Source organism: Clarias gariepinus, chromosome 18 (genome assembly GCF_024256425.1).
Source record: "Clarias gariepinus isolate MV-2021 ecotype Netherlands chromosome 18, CGAR_prim_01v2, whole genome shotgun sequence".
NCBI lineage: Eukaryota > Metazoa > Chordata > Actinopteri > Siluriformes > Clariidae > Clarias > Clarias gariepinus.
In genome coordinates this window covers 8,348,950-8,361,487 of record NC_071117.1, presented here as the reverse complement: position 1 = coordinate 8,361,487, position 12,538 = coordinate 8,348,950, and the positions used below count along the sequence as shown (strand labels likewise).

General features: G+C 41.6%; 1 protein-coding gene across 3 annotated transcripts; it reads left to right on the top strand.

Moving 5' to 3' along the window:
- Positions 1-2,759: 2,759 nt before the first annotated feature.
- zfyve27 (zinc finger, FYVE domain containing 27) lies at positions 2,760-11,154 on the top strand. Of its 3 annotated transcripts, XM_053477166.1 has the most exons (13): positions 2,760-2,909; positions 3,341-3,602; positions 3,699-3,769; positions 4,364-4,550; positions 4,908-5,003; positions 5,096-5,208; positions 5,333-5,457; positions 5,930-6,001; positions 6,632-6,688; positions 7,550-7,691; positions 10,256-10,302; positions 10,417-10,498; positions 10,636-11,154. In XM_053477166.1, the coding sequence occupies exons 2-13, from the start codon at positions 3,379-3,381 to the stop codon at positions 10,701-10,703; spliced, it is 1,284 nt and encodes a 427-aa protein (XP_053333141.1). In that variant the 5' UTR covers positions 2,760-2,909; positions 3,341-3,378; the 3' UTR covers positions 10,704-11,154. The 3 variants fall into 3 exon arrangements, with proteins under 3 accessions (XP_053333141.1, XP_053333142.1, XP_053333143.1); XM_053477167.1 differs by lacking the exon at positions 6,632-6,688; XM_053477168.1 differs by lacking the exons at positions 6,632-6,688; positions 7,550-7,691; positions 10,256-10,302; positions 10,417-10,498; positions 10,636-11,154 and adding exons at positions 6,153-6,173; positions 6,985-7,537.
- Positions 11,155-12,538: the final 1,384 nt, after the last annotated feature.

The following is a 12,538-nucleotide window of genomic DNA, read 5'->3' as shown; positions in this document are numbered from 1 at the left end:
TTTTTGACTGTAGATGTGATGATTGATACCCGTGCTGGCTGTGAGTCAGTAGGTCATGATCTTATGACTGCGTTACGTCTGGAATGATTAATGATTTTGTTCATGATTCGGATAACAGCTGATTACTGAAACCTACAGAAAAGAAACATGTGATGTGGTGAGTGTTGATCATCTGAGGAAGTCATCATATGACCATGTTTCTATACAACCCTGACATACACCCTGAGAGAGTAACAATAATAATAATAATGAAAAGAAGAAGAATTGGATAAGTGTAAGAGGTTTTATATATAAAATCAGTTAATTCTACCCTCGTCCTCTCGGATCTGATATTAATTAACGTGCTAACTCTCCCACGCTCTCTTCTGGCGTCAGGAAGATTATCGAAGCACAGCAGACAGACCGAGAGACTTGTTTATTTATCTATAAAACTTTTAAACTTTAACATAAGATACATAAAAGAAAAAAGGACAAGTACAAATGGGAAAAAGAGACTCATTATTTATGGTTTCTTAAGGACTGACGTCACTTTTGCACATTCGACTGCTTGGAAGCCAAGTTATTTTTTTAATAAGAACACAACTAGCGCTTAGCACACAATGACTTTTCTATGTGACAAAAGAATTACTTGGCTGTGCTTGCTGATTTCAAGATAAGGTCAAGTTTCAAGTTTGTCGTGTGCACAAAGCGTCAGAGTCGGCTGTACTGTACATGCTGGTTATAAGGATCAGGTGTGTACCAGTTGCGCAATACAAAGAAATATACGTCAAAATATAATAGGGAAGGAGAAGAGAAAAACTGGAGAAATTTACAAACAAGGTATAGAATATGCTAAATATACTCCCCACTTTAGTGGCACCACTTTAGATGATCAAATTATTGAGTTGCATCGAGCACCAAGATCAATTATGGAGATTTGAAATTACTGGAATTGGGTTAATAATTGTTCAAAACTTGGAAGGGTAGTGCTGATCTGTCAACTTAGAATAAATTCATTACTAGAGATCACTTAAACACTTAGTAAAGATGCATTGTTTAATGCAAAAAATAACAGTAAAATACATTAACATTCACTATGGGTTTAATATATAATGTATAATGAAAGATAATTTCCATACACACACACACACAATGTAATGAGAACTCACAGGATTGGGGCTCAACAATTGAGTGTCCATAAGAGGATCGCTTGTTAGTGAGACTGGTCAGGAAAAAAAGCCTTCAGCTTAAAAGGTGTACGGTACAGTATAGAGATAAAATTTTGGAGTGATGGAAAAAGGTCATGTGACCTGATGAGTCCAGATTGAGCCTATAACAGGGTGATGGGCGTGTCAGGGTAAGAAGGCAAGCGCATGAAACGATCATGCATAGTGTCCACTGTACAAGCCTCTGGAGACAGTGTTATGATCTGGGGTTGCTCCAGTCCCTCAGGTCTAGACTCAGCAACGTCATGTGGAAATAAAATGAAGTCAGCTGACGACCTGAATGTACTGAATCACCAGGTTATCACATCTATGGAGGTTTTCTTCAATGATGTTGTCAGGTTTAGGTTGTGAAAGGATTTAGTGTTTCAGAGAGCATGAGGAAACATTTTCACACATGAATTCACCACCACATTGTGTGTGTGTGTGTGTGTGTATAATCAAAGGCTGTCAATGAAGTCCATCCAAGTATGCAACTTTTTTTTATTGGGTTGTGTATTAGGAAATTGGTCTTAAAAAAGTACAGTGTAAACACCGGAATATGTGAACAACAAAGCAAAAGGTAGTAAAGTGTTAAATGAAGCAACAGTACAAAAATCATGTTTAAAAAATGTAAATACCATTAAATATGATACATAATAAACTACGATAAGTATATTAATATATTGCACAGAGACAGAACTAAGTGCCCTTTGACTTAAATCTTATTTAAGGCTGGGGGCAGGGGGTGGAATGTCTATAAAATGACTGACAAGGTAACTATCCAAACATAGACAGACCCTTGGTACCAGAAGGCAGACATGCCCTGTTTTTCCCTATCTTGATGTTGTTTGCTTTTGTTTGCACATTGCACATGCACTTTATGTTGTCTGTTGTCTGTAAAAAAATAAAAAATAAAAAAAAACCTGTAGATAGTTTTCCTTAATTAGTTAGTTTCTGTTAATTTATGTTGTAATTTATGTTAGGTCAATTTGTCTAGTCTCTGCTAGCCAGCTAACTAGGCCTCTTAGTTAGCTAGTTTAGTTTTTCTGTTAATTTATGTTGTAATTTTATGTTTAGATGTAGAATTTTTGAATTTTATGTTGCATGTAGCACCGTGGTCCTGGAGGAACGTTGTTTCGTTTCACTGTGTACTAACTGTATATGGTTAAAGTGACAATAAAGCCTACTAGAACTTGAACTTGACTGTTCCCATCAAGGGGTCACGACAGTGGACCATCCAATCCGCACACAATCGGCACAGGTTGGACATTGGGTTGGAACTGAACCTTTGGCAGACGTTAAAAATTTTTTTCCCATCTATAGCATATAGTATATATATTTTTTAATAATTATTGTAAAAGAAATAAAAAAACTAAATAAAAAAGGACTACTACAACTTTCAATGTCTACATACCTGGGCCTTTGGTATCACTAATGAAATTAGATTTAAAAACAATTGCACTATTCAATTTGAATTCAAGGTCAAATCGATGCGCTCGGCGTTTGACTGTGTGCGCTGATTGAAGCTCTCATCCGGAACTCTCGAATCGACACGTTATCCTGCGCAATGCGGAAGTAGGCTGGCAATCCGGAAGAAATCGCTGTTTACTCTGGACATTAAGTGGACTAATCTCAAATTTAAAACATTGTCGCAGACTTTTGGATGGCGGTAAAGGTGTTAATCTCTCACACGCTGTGTTGTAAAGCGTAAAAACACAAGGAAAGGTGAATAAAGTGATGATAACAGCAATGTCGAGGATGCTAGATTGCTAGCTGCGCTAAGCTAATAGGAACTGACTGACAGAAGACTCGCGAGCTAGATATTATTATTAATATTATTATTATTTTAGTAGTATTTTACTTTGACAATTATCAAAGGCTTTTGAAATTTTCTTTAAATTTTATTAATTATTTATTTTATTTATGATCGTGTCAGTTCACAGAGAAAGTCTGTGAAACTGCAGTATCACGATACTTGGGTACAGAATGTACACCTGCACACAAAGTATCGCGATATTTGAGTTAACCGACGTCCAACACAATAATCAAGCTGTATTATAAAACTTTTCATATTTAGATGAGTGAGCAGATTAAGTCAAACAAACAAATACATTTATATATGTTTTTATATATATATATAAATCTTGTTATTTTAGGTATTTCAGGTTCACTGACTGAACAAGTGACTGTGAGGATGCAGCCTGCCAGTCAGGAGACTCCGCCCACCTCCGGCGAGCGACCTGAGCCCAGCCAGCTTTCCAGTAAAGACACGTCGTCTCTGGACAGCACGTCTGACCTGTACGGACCTCGAACTACGGTGACCATTGACCTCTTCAATGTGGTGGTCTCCTACAAGCGGATGGCGATCTTTCTGGAACCGGTTACTGATGTGGTGGAGGTGCTGCGTTACGTGCTCGGGTGAGCAAATAACGAGACTTTTAAGATAAGAGAGAAGATCGAGATTCATGGATGACTTTTTCTAACGGTTTTCTGTACATGTGTGTGGGTGTGTAGGTGGAGAATGCCCTTGTGCTCTCTTTTCTGCTGCATCCTGCTGAACATCCTTTTTATCACCTTAAGTGAAGGTGAGACAAAAATAGAGAGCAACAGTTAGATATCTCTGCCTCCTTCCTTCTAACTGACAGACACGAAAGCCACACCTCCTTAATTGTGAGTGACGTACAGCAAGGCCACAGCCCCTTCCTTCTGACTGACAGACATCGAGGCCCCACCTTCCTCTTTGTGATTGTGACACGAAAGCCACACCTACTGACATAAACCAAGGCCACCCTTCGTTCTTTATGAGTGACGTACACCGAGGCCACGCCTCCTTTCTAGTTTGACATGCACCAAGGCCACCACCCCTTCTTTGTGTTTGACATACAATACTTCAAAGCCACACCCTTTTTTTGTGACTGACATGCCCCCTTTCTTATGAGTGATGGACACATTGGCCACACCCTCTTCCTTGTGAGTGACACTGGAGCCGCACCCCCTGTCTTGTGTTTGACATACATGGCATACAGTGACATATATACATACATATACATACAAACACATCCTTATTTTTGTTTGGCGTACACCAAGGCCACGCCTCCTCCCATCTAACTGACAGAACGAAACAGACAGGATAGATGTACTGTATAAACTTCCTCTTTGTCCTGTTTTTCTCTTTGTAGTGGTCTGGTTCTCTCTCCTCCTGTTGGTGGTCTCTGTGCCAGCGGTGCTGGGTTACCTTGGCGACCATTGCCAAGGCGACGCCACCGACGCAGCAGTAGAGAAAAAGAGACACCATGCAGTTCAGCGCAGGGAACTTCAGACCGTCCACATGAGCCGCCAGGAAGCCATGATGGAGGTCAAGGGCCTGTGAGTAACCATCTTAGTGAGGTGAAAGAGGTCAGAGCGGCCATATCTATGAGGTCAGCTTGAGGTCAGCTATCAGTGCGTCAGACTCCTAAGCGAAAAAGCCAGCTTTCTGAGGGCAGTGGTGAGAATGAGCAGCCAACTTGAGCTAAAACCACCTTGAAGCAGCGATTCTGGTGAGGGAAAAGGGTAAAAAAAGACAAAAAAAAAACTTTTTTCAAAAGCCACCTCAGTGAGGTCAGGGCTATGAGTGATGAAAACAATGCAGGAGAGAGCAGCCATGATAGTGAGGTCCAGGGTGAAGCAGAAAGGTGAAGATGCAGAACTAAAGTTTGGTGTGTGTGTGTGTGTGTGTTGCAGATTAAAGCGGCTGGATGAGATCCTGACGCAGGCGTGTGCGTATGCCGAGTCAGTGTATAAAGTCTTGTACTGGGAGAGTCATGCAGTCTCTGCCGTGTGAGTTTTACACACACCCACCGCTACACACCCGCCACATGATTGATGTACGTGAGGGACAGAAGGAGCAGCAGCTCTGTTTCTGTGTGCAGATTCTACGGGTTCCTCCTGATGACGCTGTGTCTGCTGTACACGGCTCCTGTGGGCTGGAGTCTGTCTCTCACCAACAGCACTCTCTTCTTCTGGAACAAGGACTTCTGCAGGGGTCAGACAGCACACACACACACACACACACACACATTAACAGTGTAAATTTGAGCTTAACTTAACATGTTGGTTTATTCTAACATGCTTTGTGTGTGTGTGTGTGTGTGTGTGTGTGTGTGTAGTTGTGTTGCAGATGAAGGACTTGTTCCGCTCGTCTCCGGTGCAGCCCGCTAAAGGAGAGACAGAAAAGATGGACCCAGAACAGAGTCACCTGTCAGACCGCTCCCCTACCCCCACCAGTCTGGAGGTCAGAGATGGAGAGAGTGACACACACACAACACACACACACACATAGAGATGGAAAAATAAGATGGTGAGACCGACTAAGAGAGTAAGAAAGCTGGACAGACAGACAGAGAGAGAGAAAAAGAGAGAGGTGGAGACAGAGGCTAAGAAAGAGAGATTGGAGGAGGGGGACAGAGAAGGAGAAGGCCTGAGAGGGACGGACTGACAGGGGGACGGAGACAGTGATACTGAGTGAGCGAGGATAAGGGGGACTAAATCTAACAGCCAATCAAGTCACTGTATGCAAATCTAGGGAAAGGGGCGGGGCCTGTACGTTTGATTTGTACCATCACTTATAGAAAATTGATTTCATTTAACGTTAATTAAAGAAATCAAAGAGATAATAGAAAGACAGGCACACTGTCTGTCTGTGTGTGTGTGTGTGTGTAGTGTAAGAGTGCAGTGTGTCACCGTGTGTGTGTGTGTCTGCGCAGGATCTCTCACCAGGAAGTGTGGAGGAAGCCGAGGAGGCGGAGCCTGACGATGAGTTCAGAGACGCCATCGAGGTAAAAAGTTCACACCCCTCCCTCTCTCTCTCTCTGTCTCTCTCTCTCTCTCTGTCTTTGTCTCTCTCTGTCTCTCTGTCTTTGTCTCTCTCTGCTTCTGTCACATCTAATCCTCTGTATCTGACTTGTCCTGCTGTCTGTGCTGCATAAGGAGAACCAGCTGGTCCTTCAGGTGAGTGTCTCCCTCTAGAGGAGTGGAGGAGGAAGTACAGCTCTTAGTGCTAGTGCGAATAGAGGAGTAGAATAGTATAAAGTACTATAGAGTGTGTGTGTGTGTGTGTGTGAGAGAGAGAGAGACGGAGTAGCTCACCTTTTTACTTTGCCCTTAAAGGAATCCCAGCTGGTTTTCGTGGTAAGTATTTGTTATGCTCTGAATGAAATCACTTCCTCTGTGGAAAGGAAGTTCTGGAGAGTTGCACGAAGCACTCTGTGTGTGTGTGTGTGTGTGTGTGTGTGTGTGTGTGTATTGCATGTGAGTAATGTCCTGCATATGAGCATGTGTGTACTGAATGGAACATGCCTGTATTTATCCTTTTATACACAACTTTTCAAACCACACAAAACTCCTCCCAGTAATGGGGGGCGGGGCATATCCCTGTGTAACCGCCCCCCTCCTATTTTTGGATGTAGGTGTGGCCTCCAGTCTTCGGGCTGACTAAAGCCCTATGGAGACGAGTGATTCGTAAGGTGCCCGGCCCACTCCGTCGCTCTGGGTGTTCTAACCACGCCTCTCCGAGACCTTTCTTCTCCTATTGGCTCGTTCTCACAGTGATGTCACGTCACTGCCAGCTCTCTGATTGGTTCCTCGCTGTGTGGTGTAATTACCAGAACTTTGGATGGGTTGTTCTGACAAAATGATTAGTTTTTTTTTAACAAACGGCTGCTGCGGTCTTACAGTACGATTCTGATCTAACTTTCTCTCACACATTAACTTCTCCCTCTCTCTCTCTCTCTCTCTCTCTCTCACTCCTCTGATCTCTTAGTCAGAGACAGAAACCTGCACACTGTGTTTGTCCGACGCATTAGTACACCTCGTTCTAAATCATTTACGTCCATCAGCATCACCTCAGCGTCCTCTCCTGTATGACTGCAGCGTGCAGGTTTCTCCCCTCTATAGACTAACTGACAGACTCCTAACACGACTCTGTCACTGTCCAGACTGGACGCGGGTGTGGTCCTGACTCGACACGATGGTCGGTGAAGGCGTGTGAGCGTCCGGGGGTGAGGACAAGTCCTCCAGAATATAAGACACACTGTTAATGTCATTAACAAATTACTGTTTAATAATGTTCTTCTCCTCCAACTCCACTAGGGGGTGCAGGAGTGCCGATTTAGAGACTTTTCGAGTCCTGCTACTAAATCATATACCACAGAGGCATGGACGTCCTTTTGTTCTCGTCTCACAGCGGGTGTGTCTTATATTCCGGAGTCTCTTATAGTCCAGAAAATGTGGTAATATTTTTCTCTTGTGCTCTCTCTCTCTCTCTCTCTCTCTCTCTCTTCCTCTCTCTCTCTCTCTCTCTCTCTCTCTCTCTCTCTTGGCTGTAGGATGACGATGACGTGTCAGTGGGCGGAGCCGATTACGACTCAGTGTCTGATAACGGCTTGTTAAGCAGGAACGAGCCGATACGCAGCCGAGTGTCCAAACTCACCGAGAAACTCCGTAAGCGCGTTCCCACCAACCCCACAGGTCAGAGACTCACTCACTCGTTCACTTCATCACTCATTAACTCATTTACTCAGTCAGACATCCATTTACTCACTCACTCATTAATTTAGTCACTGACTCATTCACTCGTTCATTCTTTCATTTATTTACTCACATTAGTTTATTCATTTATTTATTTAATTGCTCAGAAGTTGGGTCGTTCGCTCACTCAATCATACAGTTATTTACCAATTTACTAATTACTCTCTCACTCATCCATTCAGTCACTTACTTATTCACTCACTCATTATCTCATCCACCTAATCATTCGTTCAGACATTTATTCACTCACTCATTTACTCACTCACTCATTAACTTATTCACTCCTTCATACAGTCATTCAATCATTTCATCACCTCATACATTTAGTTACTCACTCACTCATTCTCCATCACTTATTCATTCAGTCACTCAGATGCCCACTTATTTATTCAATTACTTACCTACTCACCCCTCACTCTCTCACTCATCCATTGTCACTTTTCTACTTAGTCACTACTTTATCCACTAGATTGTTCATTCATTCATTTACTTACTCTGTCATTCACTCATTCACTCTGTCATACAGTTATTCACTCATTTTACCATTTGTTACTTCATCATTTATCTAGTTACTTATTCATTCAGTCACTCAGACACTTACTGTAGGTCTTCACCCACTTATTCAATTATGAACCCACTAACTCAATTACTTTCACTCATCCATTCGGTCACTCATTCATTCACTTAGTCATTACCTCATCTGCTCAATTGTTCATACATTTGTTTATTTGTTTAGTTACTCACTCATTAATTGGCCACTTGCTCATTCACTCCTTCATACAGTCATTCATTCTCTTAATGCACTAATGCACATTAAGCTACTTATTCTCTTTCATTTTTTCACTAATTCATTCGGTCACTTACTTATTCACTCAGTCATTACTTTATTCACTCTGTTGTTCATTTATTTATTCATTTCCTCACACGCACATTACCTTTATACACTCATTTACTTATTTGCTCACGTTTTGTTACTCACTCACTCATTCACTTAGTCACTTATTCATTCAGTCACTCAGACACTCTGTCCCCCACTCACTTATTCACTCAGTCATTGCCTCATCCACACAACTGTTTATTCATTTTTAAACTTACTTAATCATTAATTTGGTCATTCACTCATTCACTTCTTCATACAACAATCATTTACTCATTTAACTTACTCATTTACTCATTAATTTAGTCACTTATTCATTTAGACACTTAATCACTCATTCACTCACCGACTTATTCACTCACACAATCACTTTCTCACTCTCTCTCACATCACATTTAATTACTTATACTTGATTATAAACACTTAGGCACTCACTCACTCAATTATTCTGTCATTCATCCATTTATTCACTTATTTATTCACTCAGTCATTACCTCATCTATTGAACTGTTTGTTGGTTTACTCATTCATTTATTTACTCATTCACTTATTCATTTTGTCACTTAATCACTCATTCACTCACCGACTTATTCACTCACACAATTCACTCCTCACTTGTTCACTCCTTTATTCAGTCATTCACATATTTTAAATCGCACATTTAAGTTACTCACCTTCTCATTCATTCATTTATTCATTAATTCGGTCGCTAACCTTTTTCTTTAATCTCGTTTACTTATTCAGTCATGTATTCATTCAGACAGGTTTGTATTCAGTCATTCACTCACCCGTGTTTTCGCTCCATTCCTTCAGTCACTCACACATTCAGTCGCTCACCTCTTCACTCACTTATGCAATTACTCTCTCGCGTAGAGCTGTGCGATTGATCGTTATTATCGATTAATTTGAATTTACAGTTTATATAGATATTGAAAAATGAAAATGGGCGACACAGGCGTGTCTCAAGTCTGCTGCAGTGGACAGGCATGTGTTTGTTGCTAAAAACTTGTAAAATGCTGTCAGGAACTGGTTTGATTTTATTAAGCATGTAAGATGAAGAAGTTTTTAAGAAAACTTGTTAGTTCTTGTTAGTTCATGTTTGTTTATAATGTTTTAGCTTAAATTATTGGCTTAAAAACTAACCTCTAGTGTTTTATTCACTTTTATTCATTTTAAGAAAAATAATCGTTTTGAAATCGAAAAAATCTAATTTTGTCTAAAAAAAAAACAATCTGAGATGTGATTTATAGGATGTATCGTCCATCTCTGCTCTCGTGTATTCTCTTACTCCAATCACTCATTTAGCCGTTCACTTACTCACTCACTTACTCAGACACATACTCAGTCAGGTACTCTTTCACACTTTCACTCATTTATTTATTCACTCACTCAGTGACTCGTTCGCTCCTAACCTTAACATTCATTTATTCACTCACTTAATCACTACCACTTCTCCCCCTTTCAGTCAAGTTCTTTCCTTCATTTTTCTCCTTGACTCCTAATGAATCTGATTACGTACACACACACACACACACACACATACACACACACACACACACACACACATTGTTTAACATATCAGTCTTAATTTCTCTCTCTCTCTCTCTTTCTCTCTGTGTGTTTGTAGGTAACTGTTCCAGCTGTGCTGCAGCGTTCTCGGTGTTAAAGAAGAGGGTGAGTATGTAACACAATCCCTTCTCACACATACACACACACACACACACACACACACACACACACCACTGTAATGTATCTCTGATGACGGTGTGCTTGTTGGATGTGTTCCAGCGCTCCTGCTCTAACTGTGGTGTGAGCTTGTGTTCTCGCTGCTGTTCCTACAAAGTGCTCAGGTCCAGTATGGGAGCGACAGGTCAGAAGACGCCATCACGTACATCACTGCAGCATCACTTCCTGTTACAGTACCTCTAACATTTTAAACTCTCCTGCTCTTGTCTGTTTATTTATTTATTTATCTCTCTCTCTCTCTCTCGCTCTCTCTCTCTCCAGCTCCAGAGGCTCAGAGGGAGACGGTGTTCGTGTGCGCTACATGCAACACGTTTCTCAGCACCAAGTAGCGTCCCGTAGTGACCCGTTCCACCAGAAAGCTCCTCGGGCGTCCTCGTGAGGTTCTCGTCTCGTAGTCGTTGTCCTGCTGCTGCTGCTGCTTCCTGCCTCATGTCTCCTCTCTTCCTCGTGCTTCCCGTAAAAAGCTTCAGTAGGCGTGTCTGTTCCTGCTAGAGCTGAGACAGAAATAACCCAGCTCTCCAGTCTGGAGAGACTCACAGCCAGACTCCAGATCCTGCAGTGTGTAGCATGCTCGCTAATGCACATCATGTGATGCAGAGCCGGTGGAGCCGTTCCTGTCTCAGGCTTTTTTTTTTTTTTTTTTTATACGGCAGGTCATGTGACCTCATCTCATCCTGCACTGTAGATGTAAATCTGTCAATACTTCAAACATAATAATAATAATCAAATGCTCAGTCAGTTGATTTGAGAGTTTCCATTGTTCTAGAATCATCAGCTCTTCTGTAGTTCAAATACTCCACCTTGACCTGCACTTCAGTCAGTCAGGCTCTAAAATGAGAAGATTCATCTGTTTGTAACTCGTGAATTACTGTGAAGTCGCGTTTCAGAATCCAGCGTGGTTCTGAAATGATCACCCGCTCCTTTAAGACCCTTAGAACCACTCTTGAGAGCATGTTCCAATTCCAATGTCTCGTTTCTGCACCCATCTGGTTCTAAATTGGTCAGATGCCTCAGTAAGACCCAGTTCTGGAACTCTTTATCTCCTCTGATTCCACGTTTTAAAATCTATCAGGTTCTAATATGACCACCTGCTACTTTGAGTGCCTATTGCAGAACCCATGGTTCCAGATTGGATGTTACATTTCAGAACCCCTCGAATTCTAGGGTGATGGTCCTGTCTAGTTCTTCAATGGTCAGATGCCTCATTGAGACCCAGTTCTGGAAGGTGTAGTCTCCTGTAGTGTCTTATTCCCAAATGTATCAGGTTCTGAAATGATCACATGCTTCTTTGAGTCCCTGTTCCAGAACCCATTGTCCCACATTGGATGTCGCATTTCAGAACCCCTCAAGTTCTAATATAATCAGGTGCTACTGAAGGGCCCAGTTTTAGAACTCGTGTCCACCTTTAGTTTCTGTTTCTGTCTGGTTCCTAAATAATTAGATGCCTCACTTAGACCCTGTTCTGGAACCCGTGATCTCCTGTGATGTCATGTTCCCAAATCTATCGAATTCTGAAATTATGAGCCGTTCCTTTGAGACCCTATTCTAAAACCCATGGCCAAACTGAATGTCTCATTTCAGAACCTATCAAGATCTAAAATGATTAGGTGCTACTGAGGGACCCGGTTCCGGAACCTGTGACCAACTCAGATGTCTTGTTTCTGGATCAGTTATGGTTATAGGGTTAGATGCCTCCCTTATTGAGGCACGGGTTAGAAACCCATGATCATCTCTGAGATCCCAAGTTTAAGCTCTGAAAGGATCTGAAATGATCAGATCCTTCTGTGAGACCTTGTTCCTAAATTCATCAGGTTCTGAAATGATCAGATGCTTCTTTTGAGACTCTTTTCTGGAACTTGCTTTATGTAAAGTTGTGTTCTGGACTCAGTCAGGTCCTACAAATTTCTGGAAATCCCTCTCTGAACCCTTATGACTAAACCTATGCTGAGTGTTAGCACATGGCCTGAAGTTTTACCAGGGTCCAAATAATAATATTAACCGTCTTCTGAGTTTTAAGGGAAACTTTTTGCTATTTGCTATTGATAAGGTCAAGTCCTTGCTTTTCTGTAGACCTTAATGCTTAAACATTTACACTAAGATTTGTCAGTACAAACTTTGAGATATTTCGCCTGATATTGACGGTTTGCTGCTGGATCTGTTCTTG